Source organism: Mastigoproctus giganteus, chromosome 14, assembly GCF_048544385.1.
Source record: "Mastigoproctus giganteus isolate SK-2022 chromosome 14, ASM4854438v1, whole genome shotgun sequence".
Lineage (NCBI taxonomy): Eukaryota > Metazoa > Arthropoda > Arachnida > Uropygi > Thelyphonidae > Mastigoproctus > Mastigoproctus giganteus.
In genome coordinates, this window is record NC_143588.1 from 9,061,486 (window position 1) to 9,074,255 (window position 12,770).

Sequence of the window (12,770 nt, forward strand, 5' to 3'; positions counted from 1 at the left end):
AGGCTTATGTGCACCAACAAACAAACAAAAAAAAAAAAAAACCCAGTAAAATAATAATAAAATAAAATAAATAATGAATAATTAATTAATAGACAACTTATGCATTTCCCTCCTCCCTTAGGTAACTATCCAGCTGACCTTTGAATTTCCCCAAACTGTCAGCCTCAACCAGTAATTTCAGATAATTTGTAACTCTCGTACTAAATTAAAACTTCCTGAAATCCAGTCTAAACATCCTACCCCCGTAACTTGAATTCATGGTCCCTAGTTCTATAATCATTTATAACTGTGAAAATTTTGACTTCATTCATTTTACTTATGCCTCTCATAACCTTAAACACTTCAGTCAATTCTCCTCTAAGGTGCCTAGTTTCTAAGCTGTGCAGCCCACATATTTGAAGCCCACATATTCAGCTGGATAGTTACCTAAGGGAGGAGGGAAATGCATAAGTTGTCTATTAATTAATTATTCATTATTTATTTTATTTTATTATTATTTTACTGTTTTTTTTTTTTTTTTTTTTTGTTGGTGCACATAATGGGTGCCCCTTTGTTGATCTCACCAGGCGAGTTACCTGTCTCTGTACCCTTTCAAGAAGCTCAATGTATTTTTTTAGGTGTGGTGTTCATACTTGAACACAGTATTCCAAGTGTGGTCTAAGTAATAGCCTTATATAATGGGATTATGACATCCTTATGTCTTCTAGCAAACGTTCGATAAATCATTGATAGGACACCATGGGTCGTCCTTGCAGCTTGTCTACAATGCTCGGAGAACTTCATGTCTGACCGTATCATAACTCCCAAGTCCCTTTCTTCCACTACTGACTTTAGTTCAACTTCACAAAGTGTATAAGTTATTTTGGGGGTGCTGTTCCCCAGGTATAAGACCTTGCATTTTGCTGAATTAAAGCATTGCTGCCACTTTTCTGACCATCCCTGAAGTCTGTCTAGGTCAGATTGCTCAAGTTGGTAAAGGGAGAGGTAAATCTCCCATAATGAGGCACTCACATTTACTTTCCTATTTCCTTGTATTTCATAAAATAGATGATCTCATCTATTATAATCTGCATTATAATCTGCACAATCTTCTGGTTTGTAGTATACTTTTCTCTCTCTCTCCCACTCTCATTTTACCATTTCTTCCTACTACCTCACAACACACACCAGATTAGTTCAGAAGTTGGGAATGCTCTTGTTGCATGAAGGTTTGACAAGTGTCATATTCCCTTCCACTTTCTTCTTATCTGTCTTTCCTAAATGCATTGTACTGGTCATAGCAAAACTAATCATTCCCAGTTTTTGGGCTTCCATTAATTGTATTATGCTGTCATTAGTTGTTATAACCAGAAATTTTTAAATGTCACTCATTTTATTGATCTGACATTGCTGTAGATACAGCTCAGATTTTACACAACATTGGCTCAGGGAATGTAACTCTGCCACTATCCATCCACTCTTGGAACACCTTACCTATGACACTTCACAAATGGCCCACAAGATTTTCAGTTTCCGTAATACTGCCACCCTTCAACCAGTAAATGACAGTCATCCACTTTTTGAAGTCCTTTGGTTTGTGTCCCCTGCTCATGTTGATAAAGTACTTCATATGGACCACATGCCATAACATTTACCAGTTCCGACTGTAACATATATGCCATCAGGTAGGGAGGAATGACTAATTGCAAAATGGGGGGGGGGTCATAAATGTTTTGACTGTACATGTCTGTTACCTCAGAAACAGTCTCCCTCTCTTTTAATTAATTATGCAGTAATATTACTAAGAATGCCTAAAAAAATTACTTTGAAATTTCTTACTATCCAGTTTACTACTACAAATATTTTCATATTTATATAGCCCTTTCTAATATTTTACATGCTCAGTTTTTATTAGAAAATAAACCATACTTTGTATGGTTTATTTTCTAATAGTTGTTATTAAAATAAAAGTAAGTACACATGAGTTAACATTGAAAATAACATTTGTATAACAGATTTCAGTATTCTGATAATATTCTCCCAACTGATTGGACATAGTTTATAATCACCCTGTATTAGTAATCCTTTGTCCTTGACTGTGGACATGTGTTGTGTCTTAGACAGGGTGGCTTCTGAATGCTAGCTCAACTCCACCATAGTATTCTGTAATGATTACAGAACTTTGTATAATGGCCAGAAGTGAGTGTTAGGTTTGTGTGTGTGTGTGTGGGGAGAGGGAGGGAGGGAGGGAGGGGGAGAGAGAGAGAGAGAGAGAGAGAGAGAGAGTTTGTACGTATGTTGTTAAGTTGCTTATGGCCACTCTGCTACCATGAAATGGCAATCATGAGGTCCTTATGTCCATGCCATAAGGAGGCGCATATTGACTTTGAAGCAACTTTGCACGTATTGACCAGTTTAAAAGGATTAATCTAAACATTCTGCATCCATTGGATGGCAGAAGCTGCCTGTTATTGCAGTACTAGAAAAAGCAAAATGAGAGAGAGGTGGGGGGGGATTAAGAATAATATTAGAATACAGTGAAATAAAAATAATAGTTTAAAAAATAATATCAATCGAAATAGAAAAGTATGAATAAAAAAAAAAAAACAACTATATGTACCTTTGTTATTGGCGATTTCAGCAAATAAAACCACTTTGATAAGCTCTTGTCTGTTTCTAATGGCTTAAATTTAGTTAGTGCCATCTTGCAATTAATTTTATTTTATAATTTAAAACTGTACTATTCCATTGATATAGAATGATCTGATTGCCAACACTTATTATTCTAAAAATATTGAAATATAAAATAGATAGCGCCTTGCTAAAAAAAAAAAAAACATTTTGCGTGCCCACTTTGTTTTCAAAGACCATATAGTGTGGTCTCTGTGACAGTTTCCCAATAAGAAAGAGATATAAGAAATTTATGTATACATATTTATAAATATAGGGTGTTCCATGACATGTGCATACTTTCTGAATTTATTCAGAACGTGTGGGGAAAAAAAAAAAAAAAAAAGCTGTTATATAAAGATATCCAATTCTGAGCAGTTTATGGAGCTATGGCTGTGATGCTTCCAGTGGCTAAAAATAATAAATAACAGTATGTATATATACACATAACTAGTAAAATGTTTTTCTTGGGAAAACTAATTCTAATAATAGATTAAACAATACTGCATGCCACATAAATTTTAAAAGCAAAAAATGATGAAGTTCATTGAAACAAGCTGAAAAGAAAACTTTACAGAAAACATTCTAAAAACCCAACTATTTAGAGGCCAGTTTTGACAATGTTTTGAAATCTGTGTGGATACTGTTTTCAGGTCTTGAGAAAGAAAAAAATAAAATGATTGTAAAATTGGTTATATAACGTACTACACAATTTTTAAAATTAAAGAAGTGTAAGGAGAAAAGAAGCTGTGAAGATATGTCGTGTTTTTTTAATCAATTATGCATTAATTATAAAATTTTCAATGTCAAGTATAGAAAAATAAATTGAATGAGAGCTAGTTACAGAAAGCACCATAATATTTTATGAATTAAAAGAATTAAGAAAGAACTAATTACAAAAAAAACCATATACAGTAAACCCCCGCTATTCGCGGGGGTTACGTTCCTGAGAAATGCCGCGAATACTGAGTTATGGCTTCCATAGTAATAAAGGGGTTCCGTTCCAAAGTAAGAAAAACTAGTCTAAAATTTTGTCTATGTATGTATTATATGTTTCATAATATGACTATGTACATAGACAGTACATAGTGAAATGCAAGCATATATGGTATCGAAATGAAAATAAGAAACAATTTAATATTAAATGTAATATTGATTAGAAATTTCGAACAAATCTTTCAAACCAGCACCTTTGCTAGAAAAAAAAAAAAAAAAAAAACTTATCCCACCAGTGCTATCACCAATTTCGCTAAAGTGTTGATAAAGGAGTTTTGCCTTTTCACGAATGATGAGTGAACTTAACGGAATTTTATTTTGAGTTCGGTCTCCTATCCACAGATTTAAAGCTTTTTTCCATTTTTTCTAATTTAACATCACGAGTTACAGAGCAAATTTTTGAAGCAATTAGTGTGTTTTCACGGACACTATGGCGGATTTTTTCTTCCGATTTTTTGATTGATCGTACCGTTGACTCATTGATTTTATAATGTTTTGCCACTGAGGAGACACTTTGACCATTAGAAATTTTGTCTAATAACTCAATTTTATTCGCTAATGTCATCACCTTCTTTGATATTTTCACATTTCTCTTGTTACGAAAACTTTTTATTTTTGTTGCTCAGAGCAAAACTATAAAGGTCCCACCATTACCTAAAGCGCACCTGGTTGGAATCGTTAAATATAAAATGCTCGGATGCCTCCTTGAACAGAAACAGTGGTTGCCAAGTTAACCCCATCACAGAGGCAGTAATTCTATCCATAGACAAACGCTGGCCACGTCACCACGATATGTCACAGCCACAAGCATCAAACAATTAACCACGCGCCTCACGCACCATCCTGGCAGTGCACATCTCTATTCCAACTGCCATTCATGTATTCAATCTGAAGAAGGCTGCCTCCCAGCTGAAAGCTCATTAGTTGTATTTATAGTTTTGCTCTGAGCAACAAAAATAAAAAGTTTTCGTAATGAATCCAGAGCACGTAGGCCTTTTTTACTATGTTTCTCTTGTTATTCGTAGCCATATTTTTGTACGGGTTAGAAAGAACTTGTCCACAATAAAGTCACTTTCGTCCGTTAACACCCTCGAAAAAGTCTGTTTTACACTGCAAAATGGTAGATTTATCACATTTGTAAGCATATCAATTTATAAATTGATAAATTTATTCAATTTATAAGCATATCAATTTATAAATTGATAAATTTATTCAATTTATAAGCATATAAATTAAAAGCAATCGACGAAAACTTCCATTACAAGCGCATAATACATACTGAACAAGGATTAGCGAAAAACATCCACGTTCGCGATTTTGTCACCCCTCTCCCCCTACCCACTGAGCGCTGTTTTGACCAGGAAAGATAATTTTAGCCACGCCCATGTTTTTTTATGGCGGGTAATATTCACGGCGCTTTAAAATTCACATTTTTTTAGGTTTCATTTTATATTAAATCTGCGATCGCGAATACGCGAAACCGCGAATACAGATACCGCGAATAGCGAGGGTTTACTGTATTATCATTGTAGAAAAATAATTCTTAAATTTGATATTCAGGGTGTATTTTTAAAATATGCATTTTAAAAAAACAATTTATTTATGAAAGATATTCTATATGTAATGGAAAATTATTTTCAAAAAATCAGATCGACAGATGACATCCCTCACGACGACAACACTCTTCAAACCTAACCCTCAAATTTTCGAAGATGTGCTGACACATTGCCAACGGAATGCTTGCAGTTTCGTGGTGGATATTTTCTTTTAATTGTTCCCTTGTTGTTGGATTATTGGAGTGAACACGGCTCTTGAGGTATCCCTGTGAGGATAAATCAGGACTTCTTGGAGGCCAGTTGATGTCACTTCTGTGTGAAATGAGTTTTTATGGAAACAGTTCACAAACCATTGATAATTTTGCATTTGATGTGTGACGTCACCCATCTTGTTGGAACCATGTCCTGGTATTGTATCATGAAAATTTTTTGCACTTGTGGGGTCAGAAAATCTCTCAGCATTCGAATATAGCATCCAGAATTAATCGCTACAGTATGGCCACGTGAGTCCTCAAAGAAATACGGGCTGATTATTCCAGAAGCTGACATTGCAGCCGAAACAGTAACTTTAGGATGATGCAGTGCTGTCTCTCTCTGGTGTTTCAGGCTTGGATTATTCTCACTCCAATGACAGATTATTTGTTTACATGTCCATTCAAATGAAAATGAGCCTCATCAGAGAACAGAATGTTGCCAAATTTGGTAAATCTTTCAAACATTTCATTGGCATAATTTACCCTTGCAATGAAGTCACACTCTTTTAAATCTTGAATCAATTGGATTTTATTAGGGTGCAGTGTCAAATCTTTCTTCAGTATTCGGTGTACAGATGTTCGGGGCAAGTTTAATTCTGCAGCATGCTTCCGAACTGATTGGTGCGGATTCTCGTGTATTGAAACTTTTACGCAATCCACATTCTCATCACTTCTTGAAGTTCTTAGATGGCCCAGCTGTTGTTTATTTATTGTTGAACCGGTTTGTTTGAATCTCTTGACCCATGATTTGATCAGATTTACACTTGGACTTTCACTATTATGTAAATTGTAGTGATCACGAAATCTCTGTCTAACGGTAATGATCAAATTATTGTTTTGGTAAAACATACGTATACAAAACGTGTGCTCTGGTCCCGTGAAGCGATCCATTGCTACAAAATTTCCGAGAACTGGTCTAATGGTAGGGACTAACCATATACCCCCCAACACTTGTTTTCGGGTTATAAAGAAAACAAAAGTGCAATTCATCATGGGATACGCTGTGCCTATAGATGTGTGTGTGCGCCATCTAGTAACGAATATATAATTGATACTGCTGCGTTGGACTGCGATAAGTAATGATATGAATCTGTGTATTAAATAAGCCGAAATTGGATTAATCAAATTATATAAATATATATTTATATATATATAAAATTATTTACTGTCTCTTCACACATTGATAAGTTCTACAGGGAACAACACCTACCAATGCATAAATAAAAAAAAAGATATTTATTTATTTAAGAACATGGATTGAGCAATGTGGATTGAGTGCTATTGTACTTAATAAAATGATTCTGAGAAACTCAAGATTATGAGGTGACTATTAGTAACTGCTCAACATAATTGAAGATCTTGCCATTGTTTCCAGCTTGTTTCAGTAAACTCAAAACCATTTTTGCCTTTAATATTTTGTGGAGTGCAGCGTTGTTTAATTACTTATTAGAATTAAAATGTTTAATCATACATGTGTTTGTATGAATGATTGTTTGTTAATTTTTTACAATTTTTTTAACATTAAATTCCATAGCCATTTTTTTAAAATTCAAATGGCCATAGCTTCATAACCATTCATAATCGAATACCTGTTTGTTTGAAATTTCTTCATTTTTTTGAGGGCCTGAATCAATCCTGAAAGTACTTTGCAAGTATGTAACACCCTGTTTTTGTTTGTGTGGATACATATGCATAACTCCTTTATGTTAATTAATATTTTATATTCTTTAATTTTAAAGGATATACTGTACCTACGAGGGATGATCATTTAATTTGCGGACTGGTGCAAGATCTTATCTTAATTGTCATCATCTGAATCTTCCGTGGATTTATCTTTCTTGAAATACTCTCCCTTGAATTTTACACACTTTCGCTACCGCCTTACCCACACATTAAATGCTTCTTGCAAGCCATTTTTCGAAAGACTGCAAATTGCTTCCATTGTGGGTCTGTGAGCATTGTTGTGTCGGATGTGAAACATTTGCCTTTCAGAGCTTTCTTCAGTTGTGGAAACAGGAAGAAATCACATGGGGCTAAGTCTGGTGAATAAGAGGAATGTGGCAGAACCTTGGCATCTATATGTCCGACAAGATACTTGCTTCAAAACGATTGTCAGTGACTGCGGCTAAAAAAAATGCTCTTCACGCAACACTAGCTTGATGAGTATTGGCATGCACATGCAGAACCTGCTCAGTAGTGATCAGGGAGAGCGCCTCTAGTGGCAGTTATGGAAAGTTTGTGTGGTAAACATAAAATCTTGCACCAGTCTGCGAATTAAATGATTACCCCTTGTATTTACCTGAACAAAAAAAAAATTTTGATGTGAATTTTATTCTCTCTCTCTATTTCTATCTATATATATATTTATATTCAAGTGGTTTGTAAGCTATTATTCTTATTCTAATTGTTTTCAATTGTGTCATAGCCAATAAGTTCGAAAAAATACTAAAACAAATATACATGAACATAGTAATAATAAAATTCTTTATTCATAGAAATGTAGGACATGATTCCCGCTACAGGCAACCAGAGGAATCTTACAATTAAGTGGACACATTACATTCAGCACATACAAAACTATGTGGGTACACAGCAAATACAGTGCAATATACACAGCTAATATTGTAATAAATGTATTTTATAGTTATTATATACAAGCTGCAACACAATGAGACAGTCTGGAAACTTTCACTGGGAGTTATGACTAGTTCTGCTGACAACTGCAGGAATGCTGAATGCACTTGACTATGGATTTGCGCTTTTCTTCTCTGGAGATAGAATCTCTGGACCACACATCCAAATCAATGTTTGCGGAGTTCAGCGCACCGATGATGCTGTTGTTCGGGAAGTGCCACTTGAATGTTGAGAGCATCTGCAGGTTAGAACAGAGCACTGGACAGTTTCTGAGGGCTCTACCAGGGATTTTCCAGCCTACAATTTCCCAGATATTAATGAAGTCAAGTGCAGCGGAGAACAAATTAAGTGCCATTGTGAGCTTCCTCACATATGCCAGGTGCTGGGCCGGGGTGCATCTCAGATTTATGCAGAGTTGTGATTTTGATGTTGTATAGGGTAGGTGAGCCCAACTGTTAGCCCACTTTAGGATCCAGAATTCCAGACCCCAGAGCGTCTTCAGACTGGACATATAGGAGCAGCCGACCAAACTTCAATACCATAACTAATGATAGAACTAAAGTAGTAGAGGAGAAATTTTCTGTTTCCTTGTGCGCTCTACAGAGATCAAGTTTCATACCTCAGAAAGCCCATAATGCTCTTGACCGCAGTTGCTGGATTTGTTCCTTATAAATTAGGTTTTCGTCCATTACTACTCCTAGGAATCTTACTGAATGAGTGGCGATGAGAACATGCCCCACAATGGAGGGCTGCAGAGAGGCTGCTGGATTGAGGTCTGATTGAAGAAACTTGGATTATAAATAGTAACGCCGAAGTTGATACAGTATATAAAAGAATACCAAAACACAACTAAATTAGAAACACATGATTTCTCTAATCTATTTTCAGCAATTCCTTTAGACAAACTGAAAATAGTACTTGACACATACTATAGAGAACATGAGGAAAAATTAAAAATAAAAGACAACCAATGGGCAGCTTATGCAGAGTTCTGCCTATTCGATAATTACATTCACGATGGCAAATACATGTATAAACAAGTAATAGGTGTACCAATGGGATCAAAATTTTCAGATCTGGCAGCGAACCTTTTCCTACACCATTACGAAAAGGAATACAACAAAAAGAATTATAACAAAATTAAGACATACAGATACGTTGATGACATGATTTCCTTTGACAGCAATTTAGAAGAGGTCAAAAAGGATATTTATCTTAATGATCTAACCTTAACAAAAACAAACAGAGATAACACTAAGGTAACATTTCTAGACCTAAATATTAATATTAAGGCGGTTAACCAGATAGAAATAGGAATTTACGATAAAAGAGAAGAATATAATTTCGAAACAATACACCTTAGTCCATTGGAGTTCAAACATACCTATTAAAATTCAAAGACACATAATTACCTCACAGGCCATAAGAATAATCAGAATTTGCAATAACAGTAGACTTAAAATGGAAGCACTCGGAACTTAAAGATAAGCTTGTTAAGAACAATATTCCATACAGGTTCATAGATAAATACTTAAAATAATTAAAATGAACAATATGGGTAGAATAGCAAACTTTGACAGAACCATTTTGTATGTGGTGTATATATTTTTGTAAATAAAGTTAATCTCTGCTTACATGGACTGTACAATCCCTCTAGCATGTAAAAAAGAGAACACCCTCCAGAAGGGCAGCTGTGTGTGCGGCTTATTACTTTTTTGTAACTAGTTTCATCTTAAAATTTTTTATTTTTTTTATTTTTGCTTGATTCTGCTATTTTGCAAACATTATTGTAGAGGGCCGTTACCACACTGATAGATCTTTGACCATGAGAGGTCGCCACCTTTGCCCTTGACTGCAAACTCTAACAATCATTCTCATTTTGTGGTTCGTGCTGCCTCAGAGCGGATGGGTAAGCCCTTGCAGGAAGATAACTTGATAATTGGCCTTTGTCTTAAATTTAACGGCAGCTACCGTCAACAACTTTGAAGAATAGGTAACCTAACGTAGATGCCACAGTTTCCTGTACATAAAATTAATCCATGTTTGTAAACTTTTGGCCCTAACACTAATATTTAAAAATTAAAAAAAAAAAAAAAATGGACAAGAAACTATTGAAACGTAAATGGCAGCATATATGTACTATTTCAGTACATGTACTGTAATAGTGAAACAATGTGGCATCCTGAAGAGATACCGTTTAGCATATATCTGCCTATTACCTACTAATTTTAAATTTTTATGTAAAACTTTTCTAAACATAAGTTGGATCGTTAGTTTTAAATTTAAAATTCAGTTATTAAGGCTAGTGAGCCCATTTAATTGTAAAACTACTCAGAAAGTAAGTACAATGGTTAATATTTTAAACTTTAAATTTAACATATATAAAAATTGAATCCTTAAGGGAGTCTATTGTCAAAAACTATTCAGAAAGCAAATTTGATGGTTAATATTGTAAAATTAAAAAAATAATAATAAATAAAAAAAATAATTTTTTTTAAAAAATTGAATTCTTAAGCTAGTAAATCTAGGAATATAAAATTATTCAGAACATTAGTTTGATAGTAAATTGTATAAAAAAAAAATGGAGTTCTTAAAGCTAGTAAGTCTATTATTATAAAACTAATCAAAACAAATCAGTATTATAGTGAATATTTTAAATTTTAGATTTTAATAAAAATTGAGTTCTTAATGCTAGTGAGGCATTAAGAACTCAATAAGAACTATTCAGAACATAAAATTGATGGTTAATATTTTAAAAAAATTCTAAAAAATTGAGTTCTTAATGCTAATAAGCCTATTATGGTAAATACTGTTCAGAACGTAAAATTAAAATTGATGGTTAATATTTTAAAATTGCAAAAAATTGAGCTCTTATTATTGGTAATAGTTGGTCATTTCAAAATTAAGAATAGACATAAAAATTTTTGGATACACAAAGAGACAAAGATAACTCTTTCCAAATTGCGAATACTTACCTAATCCAGGGTTTGCAAGTTCCCGTCTGTTACTAATACAGACGGGAACTTGCAAACCCGGATTCCCTGAGCACCAACTGTATTTTCTACAGTCATATTCTATTTGTTATCCTTCCCCTTAAATCTTTTCAACACTCTGAGCTATTAATTCAATATGAGGCAGGAGCGTCTATTTGCTGTCCTAAGTACTTAACTAACTTCACCTCCCACTAGCTGTATAGCCAGACATGGAATATGGGTGGAAACTACCCACACTTAGAAATGTCAATATAATAAATAAATAAATAAATAAATATATATATATATATATATATATATATATATATATATATATATATATAATGTATATTTACATATTAGGTATTTGATGTAACAAGAAAAATTACCTATAAAAACTTGAATAACTGGTATAAAGAATTAAGGGAGTATAGGCCAGAAATTCCATGTATTTGTGCAGCCAATAAAATTGATGGTAAGTAATCATATTTTACTACTACCACAAACTTGATATTGTAAATTCAGGAAAACCTTTTTAATACAAACTTCAAGGGACCTAATTTCTTTCACTTTGTAATAATGAGGTTTTCGAAATGAACATGTTAAAATCAGTTTTCTAATTTTGTTTCATAGTTTACTCCAATTAAACTTTGTTTGCCATTTTACACACATTTTTACTTAAAATTAATATATTTATAAAAATAAAAGAAAAACAGCTTAATTCTGAAAGAATTTACAAGAACTACATAAGTGGAAATTTTAAATGTAATTGTTAATTCAAATAACAAAGGTTTTATACAACAAGAATTAAATGTCTTTTTACTTACAACTGTTTAATCCTGTTGATAACATTAGTAGAGGAATATTAAATTGCTTTGCAATTTCTGTTTTGGTGTACTCCACTTCTTCAGTCATTCATAGTTTAGCACCGAAGTATAAATCATTTTATTTTTGCTTTGTATCCATGTTGAACAGTGGTGATTTTCACATTTGACACAAACCAAATGTTTATTTCACTAAAACCTAAAAGTGGTTTAAAACGTGAGTCTCACTTGCACAGAATAAGCTGACATTTGAATTACATGCTGTTGAGTGACTGTGGTTCCTTGTATGTATGACTAAAATAAATGCAGTAAATTTCTTGTATTCTCTATATTTTATGGGAACTCTTCTGATCCTATGTGGTTGTCCTTAGTATAAACAGAAAATGTATTTATTTTATTATGCCAGTACCTACAGTTATAGCCTGAATTGTGCCAATTATTGTTTAGCTCTCCTCATATTTCACATTAAATTGATGGATCTGAGTACCCCCCCTCCCCTGAAATGACAAAGTGACCTTGTCATTGAGGTATTTTGGTGTGACCAAAACCATCAGGACCCGGAACTTTCTGAGCATCAAGTTTTGTCAAAATCCTTCTAACATCCTTTTGACCGAAGACCACAAAAAGCATTGAATGGAGCGTGTTGGTTATGGTGGGAGGTGTTTTACCAAGATGACTAATACATGAGTTGGAAGAAAAATGGGGTCAGCTTTATCCATGACTGAAGTGACACTAGAACCATCTGATTTTGACAGAGGTGGGAGCAGAGATGGGCAAAAGTTGCGGCCAATAGCTTTGCCAAGAGACCAGAATGCTCGGCTACCATTAGGACAAGAAGCAAATTTTCTACTCTTAGCCTGTTCAAAATCTAGTTTGGACTGATTA

The 12,770-nt window shown here is 33.8% G+C and overlaps 1 protein-coding gene across 1 annotated transcript in view; it reads left to right on the forward strand.

Moving 5' to 3' along the window:
- Positions 1 to 12,770, forward strand: part of LOC150074972 (rab-like protein 2A) — a 209,424-nt gene that overhangs the window by 119,006 nt on the left and 77,648 nt on the right. Inside the window, exon 5 of the mRNA XM_090388715.1 lies at positions 11,425 to 11,536. Within this exon, the coding sequence (XP_090244841.1) occupies positions 11,425 to 11,536 (112 nt within the window). The remainder of the gene's footprint in view (positions 1 to 11,424; positions 11,537 to 12,770) is intronic.